We start from the raw sequence: 21294 nt of genomic DNA, 5'->3' as shown, positions 1-21294 counted from the left end.
TTTTAAAGCAGGCACTAGACTCCAGGGCTTCTAACTGCCAGTCTATTGTTCTTTATACTACACAAGGATAGTAGAGAAGATAAAATTAAGTTGAGTTATAGGGCTTTTTTTCGACATAACTTATTATGTATAATAAGTTTATATACTCATACATATACTCTTAATATATATATTAATCACATATAATTATAATTATATATAATACTCTTCATTGTGTATACTCTTAATTGTATACTCTCATATACTCTTTTTATTTATTTATTTATTTATTTATTTTTTATTTATTTATTTGACAGAGAGAGATCACAAGTAGATAGAGAGGCAGGCAGAGAGAGAGAGAGAGGGAAGCAGGCTCCCTGCTGAGCAGAGAGCCCGATGTGGGACTCGATCCCAGGACCCCGAGATCATGACCTGAGCCGAAGGCAGCGGCTTAACCCACTGAGCCACCCAGGCGCCCCTATACTCTTTTTTTTTAAAAGATTTTATTTACTTATTTGAAAGAGAGAGATCACAAGTGGGCAGAGAGTCAGGCAGAGAGAGAAGGAAGCGAGCTCCTTGCTGAGCAGAGAGCCTGATGCGGGACTTGAACCCAGGACCCAGAGATCATGACCTGAGCTGAAGGCAGAGGCTTAACTCACTGAGCCACCCAGGTGCCCCATTATATTCTGTATACTCTTATATATTATTTTTACATCATTTAAAATTTATAACATTTTAAATTCTATATCATTACATAATTAACAAAGTTGTTTAATCTTAATCTTTCATTTAAATGGAGTAAACAGTTCCTCAGAGAGAAAGTTTTAATTTTTAAAATGATATTTCTACACCAAAGTTTCATACAACTTAAGTGGATAAATGCTAAAGGTAGGTGTGTTACAACACAACTGGAAGGAAACAGATAATTAGAAAGAAAAAATCATTATATTTATTTATCTAATTTGTATTTATTCATCTAAAATGAAACTATATTGCAATTATTGAATAAAAAGGATAGCTGTTCTCCAACAAAGTTATGAGGTTTATTAATGTTTTGTTTAGATAACTGTGCTTTATGTTTTTTATTTTTTATTTATTTTTATTTTTTTTTTATAACTGTGCTTTAAACATGCAGGTACAAGAAGAACCAGGAATTAGCTAGAATCAACTGGAGATGTATTTGAAATCTAGAACCACTATTTACAAGATAGATATCTTCTAGATTCATGCATAAGCAGTAAGTTCAAACCACATAGCACACTTCACAAATATATACTTTCAAAATAAGGAATATATAGATTAAAATTTTGAGTTGCTATGTTCATATTCTTACTGAAATTTTAATAATTTTCTGCTATGTCTTCATTCTACTTCTACAAATTACTACAAAATGATTTAAACATATAAAAACAATTAAAAAGGTCCATTGGACTCAGATGGTAAATGATTTTCTTTTGTATACAAAAGGTTATATTACATCTTTTGCAAGTATTTATTTCCCTAATTCTAAAAAAAAGAAAATCAAATTAAAAAATAAGTAACTGTATAATCATTTCTTTCTCTATTTTTACTTGACTTAAAATATTGAATTGAAAAACTACAAAGTAGAAGTTAGTAATAAAATCAGTTGGATAATTTAACAGTTCTGAGATCCACAGTATTATTTTAGGGAAGGATTAGGTACTTTTCAATTTCAGAGTGCCATTCCAATTATCTCAGTACTAAAAAACTTTTTAAAAATTTCAAACAAAATTAATTTACCTTAAGTAAAAGACTATAAGACCTGTTATGTAGCACTTTCTGGGAGATAGAAAAACACCTTAAAACTCAAGCAAATTAAAAAAAAAATCAAGCAAATAAAAACGGTTACAATTCAAAGTGATGAGTGGCAATCTCTCCAAGTAAGGCGAGCAAGAAAGTCTTTATTGTTATTAATACCATGCTGCCTTTGACAAAGTATTTATTCATTAACTGATGTAGCAAAATAATACATATAGTACAATTTGTAATAACATGCTTTTCTAAACGTAAATCATATTAATCTAACCAAAGAATTAGTATGTGATCAGACTTTAACAGTAAGTAGAACAAGAATAGTTTATATGTATTATCTCATTTAATCATCACAATGATCCTTTGAGGTAAGAGTTATTATAATCAACATTAATAGCAATAGGACTATGAACAAAAAACTAACAAGTATTTAGCTAGTAAGTTGAAGAGTCAGGATTAGAACCCTGGCCCATTTGATGCCAGTGTCAGAATGTCTTCTCTCTATACCAGTTTTCTCAAGTTGTGGTCACAGACTTCTGGGGAACTTCAAGACCCTTTAGGGGTACACATACTCAAAGCTGCTTTCACGATAATACTAAGGTACTTTTTTGTTCTTTGCAAAGCCACTGGTGGATAAAATTGCTGGTACCTTATTAAAAATCAAGGTCATGGCACTAATGTGTAACAGATTCTTGTGAAAAGATTAAAATTAATAATTTTATTAAGTACCTTTTTAAATGTTTCATGAGACAAAATGGGAAGTATGCCTAAAACACATACTATATTGAATTATAAAGATTGTTTTGAGAAAAAGCACTTGCGCAATCATTTGAGATGTGAGTTAAGGCAGGTGCTTTTTTCCCCCCCAAGAATACAATTTTTTTCCTTGCAAGCATGACATATAAACAATTATTTTTTCCAGGCTTTTATATTAGGCAACTATTCCTCAAAAATGAATGAAGTGAGCCTGTCACTTCAAGAAAAAATTCTAGCAGTCAGGTGAATATTAAAATTTTAGAAAACTTGTTTCTGCCACTGTGAGCTTGGCAGCCTTCCAATACTTAATGATTTTTTTGGATGAGATCAATGGTCATATTAATGAATGTGATTTTTAAAAAATATTGTATAATGAAATGTTTCATAGTTAGATTTGCATAATTCAGTGAACTAGTATTTTAAATGACCAACACATGACATAACAAAATCATATGTGGGTAAAAGTCAAAGTGCAAGATACAATGATCAATTTGAATGAAACAGAGTATTAAAAGTTCATTGGTATGGTTTTAGATTGTACCTTGCAACTAGGCTTTTAAGAAACTACCACTGTCTGAAAAAGACCTTTGCCAATTACATGTCTGTATAAGTCCTAATTTTCTTCATACATTTCAACCAAAACAATGATTCACAACAGACTAAATTCAGAAGCAGATATGAGAATCTAGCTTTTTTCTATTAAACAGAGACTGCAAAAATGTAAAATAATACCACTCCTCCATTATTTATTTATTTATTTATTTATTTATTTATTTATTTTGGAAAGCAATTATTTTTCAGAAAAATACATTATTGTGGTTAACATGCAGTGGCTTTGCTGCCACTTTAAAACAAATTAATACATAAATATTTTTTAAATGTCTTAGTAAATATTGGTAGATATAACCCACATAAACAAAACTCTTTGGTATCCTTGATCCCTAAGAGGTCTCAAGATCAAAAAGTTTGAAAATCACCACATTATGCCATACTTCCTTTCACTTGTCTCTCAACCAGTAGAAAGATACGTTAGATTGGCAACAGACTGAGGGAGATTCAAGAGAGGATTTACTAAGAGAAACTTCCTGGGTATTTAACTTGTGTATATGTGTTCTTAGCAAGAAGTTACCAAAATATTACTTTATCATGTCCTGTGAAATTAATGTCTTTGATTTCTAAGAAGAGAGCCATTTCTGAAAGGTCATTAAACTCTTGGGAGAAAAGTGGCTCAATAAGCCATTTGTATTCAGGGGCCTTAATGAATCCAAAGTCAGTAGAATGTGATTAGGACTAATATTGGGTACTTCATAGCAGTAGCCAGATTTTGTCTGGCTGGACTAGAACATTTTGTCTAGATGGACTAGAACAGGTCAGTGGGGACGCCTGTAATGGGAGATCCTAAATAAGGTACACTTTCCTAATTTATCCTGTAACCATATCTTGATAAAATCTAAAAAGCTCATTACCAGTAGTCTCTTTAGATTAAAATCTAAAATTTCTTTCTGTAGCATTAACAACATGAAGACCAGGAATAAATCAAAGAACAAACAAACAAAATAAACAAATAAATACATAAATATCTTTGAACAATCCTTTCATGCTTTCTGTTAGTACAAACTCAGCTGAATATACATTTTGAAAAGGAAGGAGAAAATCAGTATTAGGATAGCATCCATTAAGACTGCAGTTAAATGACCATGGTTTTGCCAGCATACTTGCTTATAACTGAATTGTTAGCTTAATCTTTAGCAGTGACAGTAGGTTCAAAAGGCACATATAGTACTGAGATACAGCCCTTAACATTAATGGCCACCCGATAACTTTTCATAATTTTCAAGCTGAATGCTATTCATAGCATTTTAGAAAGTAGTTTCCTTAAGAATGAAGAAACACTTCCATGTTATCATTTCAAAGTCCACATATATTTTCAGAAGCAGAAACATACATCAAGACAAAAATGATAAAAATCACCCTGGCCCCAATTTTGCCAAATACACATTACTCACCCTATTTATATGGAAATAACATAACTCCCGTGACATATATAATCTAAGCATCACATCAGTGCACAATATTCCTAACTATTCACGCTACTACAGTGCTCAATATTCAGAGTTCTGTGACCCACAGCAAATGGAAAGGAGACAGAAATCACAATCTTTCCCTGCAATGGGAGCCTGCATTTCAATGATGGAAGATTAATGAAGGCTTACTTTGATAGGATTAGTTACTGAGTAGGAAACTCTGTTCACGATCTTATTACAAAAGTGCCCACCCCTGCCCTTGATGAACCTAGCCTGCATTTTTAGAGGTGCAGAAAGTCACCTAGGTAATTATTTTAAAGGTAGAACACTGAAGATAGTAATTCAAGGAAAAAGACAAAAACAAAAACACACTGCATATACAAACTACTAAATGCAACTAAAAATATGTGATTATTAATAGAGTAAGAAAAATGTTAGAAAAGTCCTTCATTTCATCACATGCCTTCCACCACTATCCACTGTCAACAATCTCTATATTAAAAATATCAAATCTGTTTTCAAAACTAAATTTAAAAATAGTCTTAACATTATCTACAGACTTGAGAAATAGGCCAACAAAATACATCAAACCAAAAAGAAACAAGATGAAATATTTCCAAAATAACAATCTTCTATTAACATTTTAACTTTATTAAATACCTTTCATTTTGCTTATTCGTTGAGACCAGAGAATAGTTGAACAAAGCAAATTTTCTCCAGGTTAAGATATATCCTCCTTTCCCTCATTTTTCTTTGTTTACTCTAGGATTCTAAGTAGTGAAGGACCTATTCTCTAGAGGATGCTTGGAAATATAATGTTGAGTCACTTTTTAGAAATACATGCCCAGCTTTAGTTGTCACCATAATTAGGGGATTACTACAGGCAATCAGTGGATAGGGGCCAGCGAGGTTCAGCATTTGCCATGTGCTAGACATTCTCATCACACAAGGAACTGTCCCCTATCCCACATGACTTATAAATATCTCATAAGATTAATCACAGTACATAAATAAATCAATATTACTTCATAATAAAACCAGTATTAAAGAATTTTTATAAGAAATTACAGAAAATGCCCCATTAATTATAGGAGGGGATCATAATAAAGAGGGCAACATAAATCAAAGATAGCTTATATAAAGTATTGAATTATTGAATAATTAACTCACTCTATATAGAAGCACATTTAACATACTCCAATGTACTGTCCACTCAGACTTAACAAAGATTAACATCTTGTGACAATTGTTCTGGAAATTTAAAAAATCAAAATAATGCATAATCAATAGAACGGAAGGCCTCTTTGTACCACTCCTCAATTGTAATTCTTTCTTTTTTAAATATCATGTTTTGTATTTTCTGTAACTTCTGTAAAAATTCCTTCCTAGATGTAAATAATGAATATGACACTCCATATTCAGGTCTTCTAGTTGATCTAGAACTTACTTTTACGTACTGTATGAACTTGGATTTGATTCCCACCTCCCCTCCATGTAGTTACCCAATTGTATCAGGGCCATTTATTCAACAATCCATTCTTTTTAATTTATTTATAGAGCCATCTCTGTCACATACCAAAACTATTTATGGGTAGGTCTGTTTTGTGGGGGGTTTTTGTTTTGTTTTTGTTTTACTGGTTTATATCACTGCATTAGTTTTCTTTTGGTTAATATGTGCCTGACTTAAGTTTTTTTATCTACTTTTTTGACTAATATCCTTAAATTTTTATTTCATAAATAGCATACAGATAGATTTTTTTAATGACTAAAAATTTCCTTTATTAGGCAATCTAATTAGCTCCCATTCTATGATCTTTTTATGTTTTTACAGGATTGGCTGACTTTTCTTTACTGCATATCCCCATATTCCCCATTGATTTAGAAGTTCTACATTCTCTTTCTATTTTCTTAATGATTACCATTAAAATTTTAATATGCATCCTATACTTCTACATTTCCGGTGAGTGGAGACCGTGACTACTCTTTGTTCTGGATTATATTTTCCAAGGCTGTTGTTATACAAACATATTGGAAAACGTATGTATGGTTAGAAAACCAAAGCAAAGATGCTAACGCTCCTGCTGCTTGTTATGCTATGAGTGATAATGTCCTTTGTCTCTGACCCAGGAGTCCCGGGTTTTCTGCCAGTGCCCATGAAACCGCAACAGGCTCAATCACTAGCTTTAGAGTAGTAAACAAATCCAGATCTGAAAAGATCTCTGACTTAATGCCCAAGTATAATGAGTATTTTTATTTTCCCCTCATACAACACAAAACATTACAATACTTTTAAGCTGAGTTCTCATCTGCTCTTATCTTTTATAATATTGCTAGCTAAAATTTTATTTCTATTCATCTTTTAGCCTTTTTAAAATTAATTTTAAGTATAAATATTCAATAGTAATTGTTAATTAGATTTATAAGCTTGTGAGGATTAGATGAGTAGTTTATTTAAAGAGGGTGGAGCAGTGCTTGGCACAGAGTAAGCACTTAGTATATGTTTGCATTATTATGTTTTAACAATGTTTTTTGCTCACCCTTTTATACCATACTCATTCAGAGTTTAATTTTTCTGATTAACTAAAGCAAATACAAATTATATATTTCCTTTTGTGAGCCCTTTCTTAATACTCTATATTCATGAATATGTCTAAAATTTTTAATCAGGCTGTCTTGGTAATTCCACACATGATTTTCTACATAAATGTTTGTCAATTTACAACTTTGCCTGACCAATGTCATTTTCTGTTTTACTACTGAGAACAATTAGGTCCTTTCAAGAGAGTTCTTTGAAAATAATTATCTCTTCTTTTAGTCTATGTCTTAGCTATTAGTAGTTTTTTCCCTCAAATATCTTATTCCATTACCAACTTGGCAGTCAGCTCCTCTATAATTTTTTCAACTCCTGCCATAATATTTAATGTAGTTTTGTATTATATTTTCCATAATGTGAAGTAAGAAAGGTGGGGTTATAAAAAAATAAATACTTAATATGATAATATGTATACTGGTTAATTTTTTTACAAGGTCTTCTATCTCCATTTAATTATAGAGCTTGCCCTTATTTTATTTGTTTCCTAATCTGTATATGTTCTTTTTGGAGCCTTCACTGAACAAACCATGTACTCAAATAAAAGGTATTTCTCCAGAAGCCTAGAAGCAAATGACACTGTAAATGTTGAGGATAGTTACTAAAGGCCTGATCACATCACACAGTTATATACAGCACAATACAAAGAGCAATGAACTAGAAGTAAGTATGTCTATGTTTTAGTTCCTATTCTCCAATGGAAGATGAACTAGACTATGGGCAGAGGGTTGTCAAATGATGTAAGTTAAAATTTTAGTTCTGTGACTAATTAGTTTTGTTATCTTCTCAAACACTGTATTTCTTCAATTAAAAACGCTGAAATTATCTGCTTCATATGCCTTGCAGGTTTATTTTGAGACTCAAGTGAAATAATGTTTATGAAAGTATTTTTAAACTTCAAAGCACTCTGCAAGTATTTATACTAAAAGTATTATTGTTAACACTTCAAATAGATTAGTCGAGTGTTAATATAAACATTTTTCATCTGTAATCTTACCATCAATAAACTGGTCCCTTAATATGAGACGTAAGAGGAAAGGCATGATCAGGAAACAAAGATAAGTTAAGATGGAATAAGAAGAACTCTATCTCAAAAATGTTTTTTTTGAGGTTAATAAAAAGCTATGATACTATACTCCAAAACACTTCCTATAGAGGTTTGACTGCATATCACACACCACAGATGAGTAACAGGCTAATCATGGCTAACCTTTAAGAGTCAACTCTGACTTTTGCGTTGATATGGACTATTAAGAAGCTAATGAAGTAAGCTAAAATCTGGCAAAGCTTCTGAGGTTAATACACAGAAGCAGCTGCTTAAAAATTCACTAAAGTTCAAATTTCTTACTTCTTCAAAAGCAGGCCTGACTATCATAAAATCCATGTGAAAACCCTTACAGCACAGTTTAAAACAACACTCAAACTAAAAGGTTTTTCAAAAAAATTTGATAGTGCCAAAAAAATATAAAATAACATACTTTCCCTTTACTTAAAGTGAGAATATGGAAGGTAATCACACAAACTTTATAAAAGAAGGCTTTAATTAGTAACAGAAACTTGTTCAGCTACACGGATTTCTTATGACAACACAACTTTAAAACCAGTACTCTTTTGTGTTACCAGTGTTTGCTTTATTTTTTACCTAGGATCTATTAATGTCCCAAGTACTTACATCTGGGATAAATCCAATCTCATTGAGATGATTGCTCAGCTCTGGATCATGGAATGCAATCATCTGTGAGAACACAGTCAGATACTCTGAAATAAAAATAAAGTTTAAGACAAGCACCATTTTTACAGAATACTATTAAATTCATATAAATTTGTTTTATTTACATTTTGAACAATATTTAATTTTTTCTATGAAGAAAATATATTTTAGTAAGCTAATTTTGTTTTATCACCATTTTAATTACTTACTGCCAATTATTAAACACACCAAAAACTATGGCACAACTTACTTTCTACCTTCTGAACTACTGGTTCATTTCTTAAATCCAGATTACACACGTGGTATTTTCCTACTAAATTCATCATACGTTTTTGCTCAAAATATTAAATCTGTCTTGTATTTATTGTATATTCAGAAAGTGGAATAGATACTTAAATAAGGAACAACACTTTATAAGCAATCACAAGTAGAACAATTATGCTTTAATTTTTTTACATACAGAGATATAGGCATTTGTTCCAGTTCTAATGTATTTCCATCTAAGGCTCTACATTACCCTATTTAGGAATAAGAATTGGCAAAATCTTAATCCGAAAATAGGCACACAATACACAATTAAAAATACCTGTTGCCGATTCTAATCCTATTGTAATTCATAAATTTCAGTTAAAATATGAGGAATATTTGCTTATTTTCTCCATTCCTTCAACAAATTGCTTTTCTTGTCAATTTACTCACTATGTTCTAACCTGAAAAAGATTCTGGCAACCCTCAACTCAAGGGCAAATAAACCATACTTTTACAAGGCAAAAAGATAAAATTAACACATATTTTAGGAAGCTCAACTTTTTTTTCTTTTTGAAATTAAATGACAATAACTCCATAAAATGAATAGAATTCTGCCTTACTTAAATCTAATGGTTACTATGAAGACAAATAATAATAAAGGACTAAATAAATATGACTTATTTTCGGTAGTTAAGAACAGAGGGCTCAGGGAGGTTTCATGACGTATTTAGTATTATTCTCTATGACAGAGCCAGGCTCCTAATTCCTAGTAGTGTTTTCCTGCTGTGCCATAAGGAGGCATTATTTCAAAAGAGCAGAAAGTGTGAATTGTAGGAATATTGGAGAATGTGGTAAGAAAAATTCCAGGTTATCTCTGTCTTTCTGAAGGAAGACAGACATTCACTATTTCCCAGGGATTCCCCTGGATATGGTATGAAAGATGCTGAGGAATTCAGCATGATGATGGATGATACATTTGTAATGCAGAGAAGAGAAAAAGACTGAGATCGGAAATATTTAAGCTTGTTTTCAACTGCAGTTTCATTATGTGAATAAACTGTACCTTGTTATATTTGGTTCAAAACAATAGTTCTTTTAAGGAAACAAGAGCTATATAAAATTATATTTTAAAACTCTGGCAAATCAATAATCAAAACTGTTATCCTTTATCAAATAAGGTCAATACTTGAACTACTAGTATTGTTCTTTCTGAGCCATCTCCCATATTCAAATCTACATGCAGTTAGATGCCTGTAAATATGGCTCTTACATGCTGTCACATGATAAAATAAAGTACTTCCCATATCTTTAAAAAAACTACAATAACTCAATGAATCTTTTCTCTTAATAACTTCAACTCCTTCTTCCAATAAAGTAGATCAAACCAATTATTTGGTAAAAATAACCTACAAAAACAATGCCTGCTTTGAAACTCAAACTCAATCACAGGAAGAAAGTTGGAAAGAATTCAAATACATGGAGGCTAAAGAATGAATAGGTCAACAAGGAAATTAAAGAAGAATTGAAAAACTTCATGGAAAAAATGAAAATGAAAACATGACTGTTCAAAGTCTTTGGGACACAGCAAAGGTGGTCCTAATAGGAATATAGAAAGCCTTTCTCAAGAAACAAGAAAGGGCTCAAATACACACCCTAACCCTACACCTAAAGGAGCTGGACAAAGAACAGCAAATAAAGCCTAAACCCAGCAGGAGAAAATAAATAATAAAGATCAGAGCAGAATTCAATGAAATAGAAACCAAAAGAACAGTAAAACATATTAATGTAACTAGGAGCTGGTTCTTTGAAAGAATTAATGAAACTGATAAACCCCTGGCCAGACTTACCAAAAAGAAAAGAGAAAGGACCCAAATGAATAAAATGAATGAAAGAGGAGAGATCACAACCAACACCAAAGAAATAACGATAAGAACATATTATGAACAACTATATGAACAACATCCATAAGAACAACTATTCGCCAGCAGATTAGACAATCTGGAAGAAATGGATGCATTCCTAGAGACATAGAAACTATCAAAACTGAACCAGGAAGAAATGGAAAATTTGAACAGACCCATAACCAGTAAGGAAATTGAAACAGTAATCAAAAATCTTCCAGCAAAAAAGAGCCCAGGGCCAGATGGCTTCCCAGGGGGAATTCTACCAAGCATTTAAAGAAGAATTAATACCTATTCTTTTGAAACTGTACCAAAAAATAGAAATGGAAGGAAAACTTCCAAACTCATTCTATGAGGCCAGCATTACCTTGATCCCCAAACCAGACAAACACCCCATCAAAAAGGAGAATTATAGACCAATATCCCTGATGACTACTGATGCAAAAATTCTCACCAAAATACTAGCTAGTAGGATTCAACAGTACATTAAAAGGATTATTCGCCACAACCAAGTGGGATTTATTCCTGGGCTGCAAGGTGGGTTTAACTTCTGCAAATCAATCAGTGTGATACAATACATTAATTAAAAAAAGAACAAAAACCATATGATACTGTCAATAGATAAAGAAAGAGCATCTGACAAAGTACAGCACTCTTTCTTGATCAAAACTCTTCACAGTATAGGGATAGAGGGTACATACCACAATGTCATAAAAGCCATCCACAGCAAGCATCATTCTCAATTGGGAAAAACTGAGAGCTTTTCCCCTAAGGTCAGGAACATGGCAGGGATATCCACTATCACCAATGCTATTCAACATAGTACTAGAAGTCCTAGCCTCAGCAATCAGACAACAAAGGAATGAATGGCAACTGAACCAGCAAAGAAGTCAAACTCTCACTCTTTGGATGATATGTTTCTTTATGTGGAAAACCCAAAAGACTCCAACTCAAAACTGCTAGAACTCCTTTAGGAATAAATCTAACCAAAGATGCAAAGAATCTGTACTCAGAAAACTACAGAGTACTCATGAAAGAAATTGAGGAAGACATAAGGAAATGGAAAAATATTCCATGCTCATGGATTCAATGAACAAATATTGTGAAAATGTCTATGCTACCTAGAGCAATCTATACATTTAATGCAATCTCTATAAAATGCAATCATCTATCTATCTATATAAATAAAACTTTTTTTCAAAGAAATGGAACAAATAATCCTAAAATTTGTATGGAACCAGAAAAGACCAGAATAGCCAGAGGAATGTTGGGAAAAGAAAACGAAAGCTGGTGGCATCACAATTCTGGACATCAAGCTCTATTACAAAGCTATAATCATCAAGACAGTATGGTACTGGCACAAAAATAGACATACAGATCAATGGAACAGAATAGAGAACGCAGAAATGGACCCTAAACTCTAATTGTCAACTAATCTTTGACAAAGTAGGAAAGAATGCCCAATGGAAAAAAGACAGCTTCTTCAACAAATGGTGTTGGGGAAATTGAGACAGCTACATGCAGAAGACTGAAACTGGACTCCTTCCTTACACCACACAGAAAAATAGACTGAAAATGGATGAAAGATCTAAATGTGAGATAGGAATCTATCAAAATCCTTGAGGAGAACACAGACAGCAATCTCTTTGACCTCAGCTGCAGCAACTTCTTCCTAGAAACATTGCCAAAGGCAAGGGAAGCAAGGGCAAAAATGACTATTGGGACTTCATCGAGATAAAAAGCTTTTGTGCAGCAAAGGAAACAGTTAACAAAACCAAAAGATAACTGACAGAACGGGAGAAGATATTTGCAAATGACATAACAGATAAAGGGCTAGTATTCAAAATCTATAAAGAATTTATCAAACTCAATACCAGAAGAACAAATAATCCAATCAAGAAATGGGCAGAAGACATGAACAGATATTTCTGCAAAGAAGACATCCAAATGGCCAACAGACACATGAAAAAATGCTCAGCATCACTTGGCATCAAGGAAATACAAATCAAAACTACAATTAGATATCACCTCACACCAGTCAGCATGGCTAAAATTAACAAGACAGGAAATGACACATGTTGGCAAGAATGTGGAGGAAGGGGAACCCTCCTACACTGTTGGTGGGAATGCAAGCTGGTGCAGCCACTCTGGAAAACAGTATGGAGGTTCTTCAAAAAGTTGAAAATAGAGCTCCCTACAACCAAGGAATTGTACTACTGGGTATTTACCCCAAAGATGTATGTGGATCCAAAGGGGTGCATGTACCCCAATGTTTATAGCAGCAATGTCCACAATAGCCAAGCTATGGAAGGAGCCTAGAAGTCTATCAACAGATGAATGGATAAAGAAGATATGGTATATATATGCAGTGGAATATTATGCAGCCATCAAAAAACTGGAATCTTGCCATTTGTAACGGCATGGATGAAACTCTTAGAGGGTATTATGCTAAGTGAAATAAGTCAATCAGAGAAAGATAAATAACATATAGTCTCATTGATATGAGGAATGTGAGAAATAAGACAGAGGATCATAGAAGAAGGGAGGGAAAAATGAAACAGGACAAAACCAGAAAGGGAGACAAACCATAAGAGACTCTTAATCTCAGGAAACATACTGAGGTTTGCTGGAGTGGAGGGGATTGGGAGGGATGGGGTGGCTGGGTGATGAACACTGGGGAGGGTATGTGCTATTGGGAGTGCTGTGAATTGTGTAAGACTGATGAATCACAGACCTGTATCCCTGAAACAAATAACACATGATACATTAAAAAAAATTAAATGAAAGGAAAAGAAAAAGAAAAAAGAACATCAAGATTTTTCGAAAATCCCCCTAGACTTCACATGAAGTTTAATATCGCACTAATGAACAAAACCATGTCTAATATACATTTTTTGTGTGTTTTAATGAGACTTCATACCTTTTAATTTTCTGCAATGAGATATAAAATAAAAAGTCTTTTCCCTTTTAATCTTTTAAAATTAAAAAAATTCTTATATGTCTCTTTTAAAACAGTTTCTTAATTCATTACATACTTTTAAATGACAGTGTAAGGCTTTTGTATGACACTATCGTATTTTTGTACAGCTATTTAAAAATAAGTCATCTGTTTTCAAAAACAATTTCATAAAATGGATACAAGATGAAATTTCAGTAAGTTCCCACATGTGGGTATCCTTACTTTTTCTTTTCTAATTAGTCTTTCTTCTTTCATTGCCTTAGATGGGGTAAGGAGAAGGTGAAGGATGATAGGGGAGAGATTTAAAGCAAAAGATTTCCTCAGCTCACAAATCAAAAATACCATTTTTGGTTCTAAAAGTTCTGTAATTGTATGTTATTTTCCATTAGGCATTAAAGATGCTAAGTGTATGTAAATATGCAGAGAGTCATAAATCTCTTGTCAAATAAGATGTGCCTAAGCTAATTCATTTGGTGACATTTGGATGCATAGCACTCAAAAGAAGTCAAAGTTATTCTACTGCAAATGAACCCATATTAGATTATCTCACATTACAAAGTTTGCCAGTTGTAAAATTTGGCTTGCTATCTAAAACCACAAGAACAAGCATCAATCTTTATGTCAAAAAGAAAAGAGGGTTCAAAAGAAGAGAAAGATAATTTTCAGGCCTATACTTGTCAGCTATTTTCTTTTTGGTTCATATACCCTGCTCTGGTAAATATACAAACAAGTTCACTCAACAGTTTTCATACTATTTCTATTAAAGGCAGAACATTTTCAGTCTCAGGAAAAATCTCCTTAGTCACAAGATGTAAGACATTCTGGAAAACAGCAAGGTTATAAGTTCAATGTACTTCCTCCTCTCTCCCAATATGCTATCATTAAAGCCATCCATGACAAAGATGTTTATTCAATCCAAAACAAGCAGTGCACCGTTTTTTCCAAATGCACCCTTTAGGTGAAATTGCTTATCTCCCTCTTTCTTATTTTTTGATGGGAAAGGACTCCAACTTTAGTCTAAAGACTCCAACTTTAGTCTATATCTTCCTTCTTCCTTTTCTCCTCAAAAACTTAATGTCTGTGTGCAGCGTGACCATACAGCCTGATTACATGGAGAGTTCCTGTTGCCACCTGTAGGTGCAGTGTCCGGTGCAGTTAGTGTGCCTTTTAAAAAACTCTGAAAAATACCCCAGTTTAGTTATACAGCCATCCTAGCTATGTGGTGCACTACATTAAATATTACAGACATTACAGAGAAGATACCATCCTTTTCCCCAAAGGATTTAGAAACATATACAGGAAAACAGAATATTGGGAAATTTTTCATGCAATTTTATTTCCTAGGTTTATATGGTTATTTCTCTCTCTCTTTCCCGTTCTGACTTGTAGAAACCACATTTTCCACTTGTCCAAGTGTGAATATGCCTTAGTTTTGTAAACAGTACAAGAGGGACACCTAGGTGGCTCAGTGGGTTAAGTGTGTCTGCCTTCAGCTCAGGTCACGATCCCAGGGTCCTGGGATTGAGTCCCGCATCCGGCTCCCTGTTCAGCGGAGAGTCTGTTTCTACCTCTCCCTCTGCCTGCTGTTTCCCCTGCTTGTGCTCTCTTTCTCTCTCTCTCTCTGGCCAATAAATAAAATCGAAGAAAATAAGTAAACAGCAAAAGAATGCTTAAAGTTGTAGCAAAATTCCAATGGCTGTTTTGGTGGACAACATAGAGCAGAATGACTCTGAAGTAGTATAGTTTAAAAGTTTATAGGCCAATTTTCTACATTGTTCCTTTCTTAATTGAAAAAGACATAAATGTATATGTAATAAGGACCTATTTAGCCAGAGCGCTCCCATCCTGTTAAATAATAACTTTGTTGTTTATACAGTAAAACTTAAACTGTCCCTGCCCCCTTTCCCCCCAGGGGACTTACTGAAAAACAAGTCCTGGAAACCAGTCCCAGGTAACAAAGCCCAAATACAAGGGTGGGTCAGGCCAGGTGGAGACATCCGATCAGTGGGGGGGGGCACATACTGTCTCCCTAGCTACCAAGGAGTATGGGCCCCACCCTTTGGGCGCCTTTTGGGCCAATTCTGACCAAGGTGATAGGCTAGTTCAAATGTCTACTGTAGGGCAAATTGTAATTCAATTGGTCACTTATGTGTGACCTAACATGACTGTGCAGCTTTCTCTGTGTGTTACAATCTCATTGGCCCATTGTGCGTGGCCAGGCCCAACCACATGGCCTTTGCCCTTAAAGGCTAGTCTGTAAGGCAGAGAGGAGAGAGGGGTCGTGCTCTCTGTAAGAGGTGTGGTCCCAGCCGGTAGGTTTGATTCTTCATGCTTGGTGCGGAATAAAGCTTTGCTTGACCTTTGCTTTGTATCAGTCTCGCTCCTTTAATCACAGACCCATCAGTGAAGGGCCTTTCAGTATAGTTGGGTTTTCCATATAGGATTAGTTCCCATTTTTAATAATTAAATGACTGCCCCTCTTCACTGGCCTAAAGCTGCCCTTTTTTTCTCTTCAATAGCCTAAGGTATGTCTGTCCTGCAAGTTATAAGCCTGTTTTCCAATATCTCTGCAACTCTAACCAAACTATCCCTTTCAGATCCCTCCACCTTTTTCAATCCAGCTGGTACTCTATGGTTCTGAGTCTAAGAGTAATTTTAAGGATCTTAATTTAGAAGTCCAACCTTGAGCTGTTTAACCAGTATATTTTTTTTTAAAAATTCCTGTGTATTGATACTTTATCCACTTGATAGTAACATTACTGGGGATTAATTTGATAGTGTCAAAAATGATAAAGACTATTCATTTAGTCTAGAAGTAAATTTTTTATCTTCTTAAAAATGTCTGCAGGTAACAAGTTAATAGGATCATGGTAAACAAACAAAATAGGGTATTTTGACTAAACAGATAATTTTTGTTTCTTCTGTAAGAGGCAAAGCATTTTAGAGTCCTATGAATATGTAAATACTGTATTTTATGAAAAACTTTAAAATAAAAAACTCCCACATTCTATTAGTATATAGTTATAAAAACAAATAAATAACATTTAAAAGTGCTATCCAATATAGAAACTGGTTTCTGTAGAGACAATTCAATGACTCAATGAATATGCAATTCTGCAAATAGCTATTGAGTTGATTGATTTCATATGATATACGGCTTTTCCAAGTCTTATGGGGGAAAAGTGTGCATGTGTCATTGATGCTAATCAAAAATCAGTGTCACTTTGAAGTTTAAAGCTAAAAATACTACATAACAAAAGGGGAGGGGAGGACACACAAAGAAGGAAAACAATAAAGTGAGAGCCGAATATTTCTAATTCTAAGTCTAAAATAAACATTTTGAAGAAAAATAAACTACTGTTCTTCCATAAACTTTAGTAACCAATAATCAGCATCCTGTTTCATCCCATTCTTCAGCTTTTTTTGGCCTTCAGGCATCAGATTTGACTACTGGTTATTTTATCAACCTATTCTGGACTTTTTTACTACAGTTCTCTTCCTTGTTCTGTCTTAAGAATTTCTTTCTCCCTTTTGCCAAGCAAATTCTTACTCTAATTTCAAATTCATCAATAAATATCGCCTTTCATGAAACCTTTCTAGACATGCTATCTCTTTCCTTTGCTACCAAAAAGAAAAGAAAATTTGAAAAACCCCCCCCACAAAATAACTTCCCCAACTTCATCCTCTGTGCTAATATAGCAGTATGTATATTCATTTCATTGATTTATAAATAGTTATTTTCATATTTACTTCCTATATTACACTATGAAATCCCTTGGAAAAGGACTGAGTGTTAATTACCTTAGGAACTTCTATTAAGTAGTGCCTGGCATAGAGTCAGTGCAGAGCAATTACTTACTGAATTACTTACTTGAAATTGCTTTTTTTCTTTTTCTTTTTTGAAACTGCTTTTTTCTTATATAACATATGGTCAATACAAAAACTGAACAAATAGAAACCTTGTGTATGTCTCTTGGGAAAATATACATGCTACGTTTTTCATCATAATATTAAAGAACATTTATTGCAGGTTTGAAAAGTTTTAAGATTAGTTACCAATTCAAGATTTCAAACACAAATTTATAGAAATTATACATGAGAAAATATTAACATTAACAAAAATAAACTTTAAGTAATTGTATAGTCTTTTAATTATAATATTAAATGTTAAAATATATTACTGAGTAATCTAACAAATTAAGAGTGGTTTTGGCCTTTCTGACTCAGTCCAAATTCACGTTGTGGATATTATGGTTTCTCTTGTACTTACATAAACAAGATCTTGTCTTGCTTATTTGTATAAGCCTTTTTAAAGTGTATTTAAAAAGTGTGCAGCTAAAAAGTATAAGAACTTACCTTTTTCAAGTTGGAAATTCATTATCAATATAAAACATATACATTCACCTGTATTTTAAAACAATTACTGGAAAAATGAAACTAAATTTTTAGAGGTAAATCATTTCTGTATTTTGAAATAGGAAACTATAAAGAACCAAAAAAAAAAAAAAAAACAAACGAATATAATAGAAGCTATGTAATATGGCCCTCTGAGAGCTAGCCAATTCATTTTATAAACTCTGTTTTTTGTTTTATTATTATGTCATGTTAGTCACCATATTTTTTTTTTATTATATAAACTCTGTTTTGATTGCTTTTATTTGAGGATTCTCCAAATATCTTCATCTTTCTTAAAGTACAGTAATCTGGCTACGTACTATGCTTTAATAAAGGCCTGATAAATTTGGGAAAAGATGTTTTCCAGGCTTTATATAGGAAAGTTCAATTAATATTATCAGTTCATGTTAGCTTTAAAAATAATAGCATTATTTCTGACTTAACTAAAGATTAAGGAAACACATTTTGTGATGCACAAATACTTACATGAATATTTTCTATCTTTAATCTTTTTGGTTTGTTTTGGCCACTATTTGGTAAATTATTTGCATTGTATAGTCTCTGAAATCTCTTGGTATCATTCAAGGTGTTACTAAATCCATTCATTTTTGGATTTTGCTGGAATCTTAGAGTATACTGCCAATTATATAATAAACATTACTAATAAAGGTAATAAGGAAACTATGAATAAGTATGGAACATATCTCAATAATATACAAGATACACTCTAATAATACATAACTTCATAAATTCTCAGAAGTTGACATTACATGGCTCTTGAAGTTGGATGGCTTTACTAAATTAACATAAAAGCAAAAAGCAACTTCCTTCCTATAAAACATATTTGTCTTTGGTTATAGTAGTCATTAGAAAAATACCATAATTCTTTATGGACTTGGAAGAAAGACCAAACCTAATGGTCTCTTTATGGGTTTTAGTGACGGACTATTACCTCATTTTATTGGGTCACAATCATAAATTTAATTTAGTATTGGTTATTTTTGACATAAGAACTTACTCTGTAAAAAGACAAGTAAAGACATTTGCTTACCTTGTATTACATGTGAGTTGTCTTTTAAGAAGAAGTTATATAGGTATTTGGGGATAAAAGCAGACATACATGCATAAGCCAAGGCTAAGAAAGAATAAGGCAAAGATATATAGCAAATTAGTTAATGGGGTAAATGGTCAGCAGTCACTCAGCACACGATCCTTGAATCTACTCTTAAACAAGAATAATATTAACAATTGATGGAAATACAAAACTAAGCGGAGAAAACCCTCTATCTTTTAAAACAGAAAATATTTTGGATGAAAAAAAGATAACCATCCAAGTAATTTTTCAGTTTTGAATTAGTATGGCAATCTTTATCCCACAATAATAAAAATTTTTATTATCAGAACTTCATACTTAAAAAAATATCTAAACTTGGTCATTATTAATGACTCATACAGACCTCAAGATCCTTAATTTTTTTGATACCAACAAAAGAGTTTGAGAACTTTGGATTTAGGAGCTCTAGTCATAAACTGTTCTTTCAAACAAAGATCTCTCAATATTCTTGGATCAGTATGTGTAATAATAGACTATGTTTAACTAAACATAGCAAAATCTCTGGTCTAGATTAATGAGTATTGATGTCAGAGAACAGTGCATTTTAAAAATCACTCAAATAGCGAAATTTTAGCTCTCTGGGATTATGCTATCTCTAGACTCAATTCCTGAAATCTTTGTAAATTCTGACCTGAAATAGAATTCATAAAAATGGAAATCCAAGACTTGGCCTTCTAGAGATTTATGCTATATAGGGTAGCAGTCTAGATGTGATATCATTAGTGATTAGAGTCAATTAAATTTAACAAATATTTCTTGAAAAACCTACTATTAAAAGAAGCATTATAAGAGGGGGAGAGAAAATAAAAAAGCTGCCATTAAAAAAAGCTTTTAACCAAAGAAAGGGTTCCTATGTTAGTATATAAATAACTAAAATATAAAACATATACAAGATGAACTTCCAGAAATATAAGGTGCTGTATGAGTTCAAGAGGGAGAATAAGAAAAGTCTTCATTAAGGAATGATTGAAATGATCAGCTCTGGAGAAAAAGATCACTATTTCTTTACAAACTGTTTAGAAAGAATACATAGGCTAAAACTAGTTTCTAAAAAAGTCAAAATTTTCTCCAAAGCTCATTAAATGGCACAAAAGAAGATGAGGGGCGCCTGGGTGGCTCAGTGGGTTAAGCCTCTGCCTTCGGCTCAGGTCATGATCCCAGGGTTCTGGGATCAAGCCCCGCATCGGGCTCTCTGTTCAGCAGGGAGCCTGCTTCCTCCTCTCTCTCTGCCTGCCTCTCTGCCTACTTGTGATCTCTGTCTGTCAAATAAATAAATAAATAAGAAAAAAGAAATCTTAAAAAAAAAAAAAAAAAGAAGATGAATTCATAATCAGATTCCCCCTAAATTTCTAGTCACTGTCTTGTTACAACTGAAACTCTAGTAATAAATTAATCCTTTACATCCTCTAAAATGAGTCTAACAGATTATTTCACAGAAATTTCTGGTATGTAGGGGTGCCTGGGCAGCTTAGTCGTTAAGAATCTGCCTTTGGCTCAGGTCATGATCCCAGGGTCCCTGAACTGAGCCCCATATTGAGCTCCCTACTCCATGGGAAGCCTGATTCTCCCACTCGCACTCCCCCTGTTTGTGTTCCTGCTCTTGTTATCCCTCTCTCTGTCAAATAAATAAATAAAATCTTAGGAAAAAAAAAGAAATTTACAGTATCTACTAGGAAGAGATCAAGTACCTTACAAAAAAACAAAAACCTGGGTGCCTCGGTGGCTCAGTGGGTTAAAGCCTCTGCCTTCAGCTCAGATCATGATCTCAGGGTCCTAGGATATAGTCCTGCATCAGGCTCTCTGCTCAGCAGGGAGCCTGCTTCCCCCTCTCTGTGCCTGCCTC

At 33.2% G+C, this 21294-nt stretch overlaps 1 protein-coding gene across 2 annotated transcripts in view; it reads right to left on the bottom strand.

Moving 5' to 3' along the window:
* Positions 1 to 21294, bottom strand: part of TBCK (TBC1 domain containing kinase) — a 214400-nt gene that overhangs the window by 105212 nt on the left and 87894 nt on the right. For both annotated transcript variants that reach the window (XM_045998022.1, XM_045998021.1), the window contains exons 19-20: positions 19389 to 19472; positions 8795 to 8880 (exon numbers count right to left, since the gene is read on the bottom strand). In XM_045998022.1, coding sequence (XP_045853978.1) covers positions 8795 to 8880; positions 19389 to 19472 — 170 coding nt within the window. The remainder of the gene's footprint in view (positions 1 to 8794; positions 8881 to 19388; positions 19473 to 21294) is intronic.

Source organism: Meles meles, chromosome 2 (assembly GCF_922984935.1).
Source record: "Meles meles chromosome 2, mMelMel3.1 paternal haplotype, whole genome shotgun sequence".
Lineage (NCBI taxonomy): Eukaryota > Metazoa > Chordata > Mammalia > Carnivora > Mustelidae > Meles > Meles meles.
The sequence above is the reverse complement of the archived record's forward strand: the minus strand, read 5'-3'. Positions and strand labels throughout refer to the sequence as shown.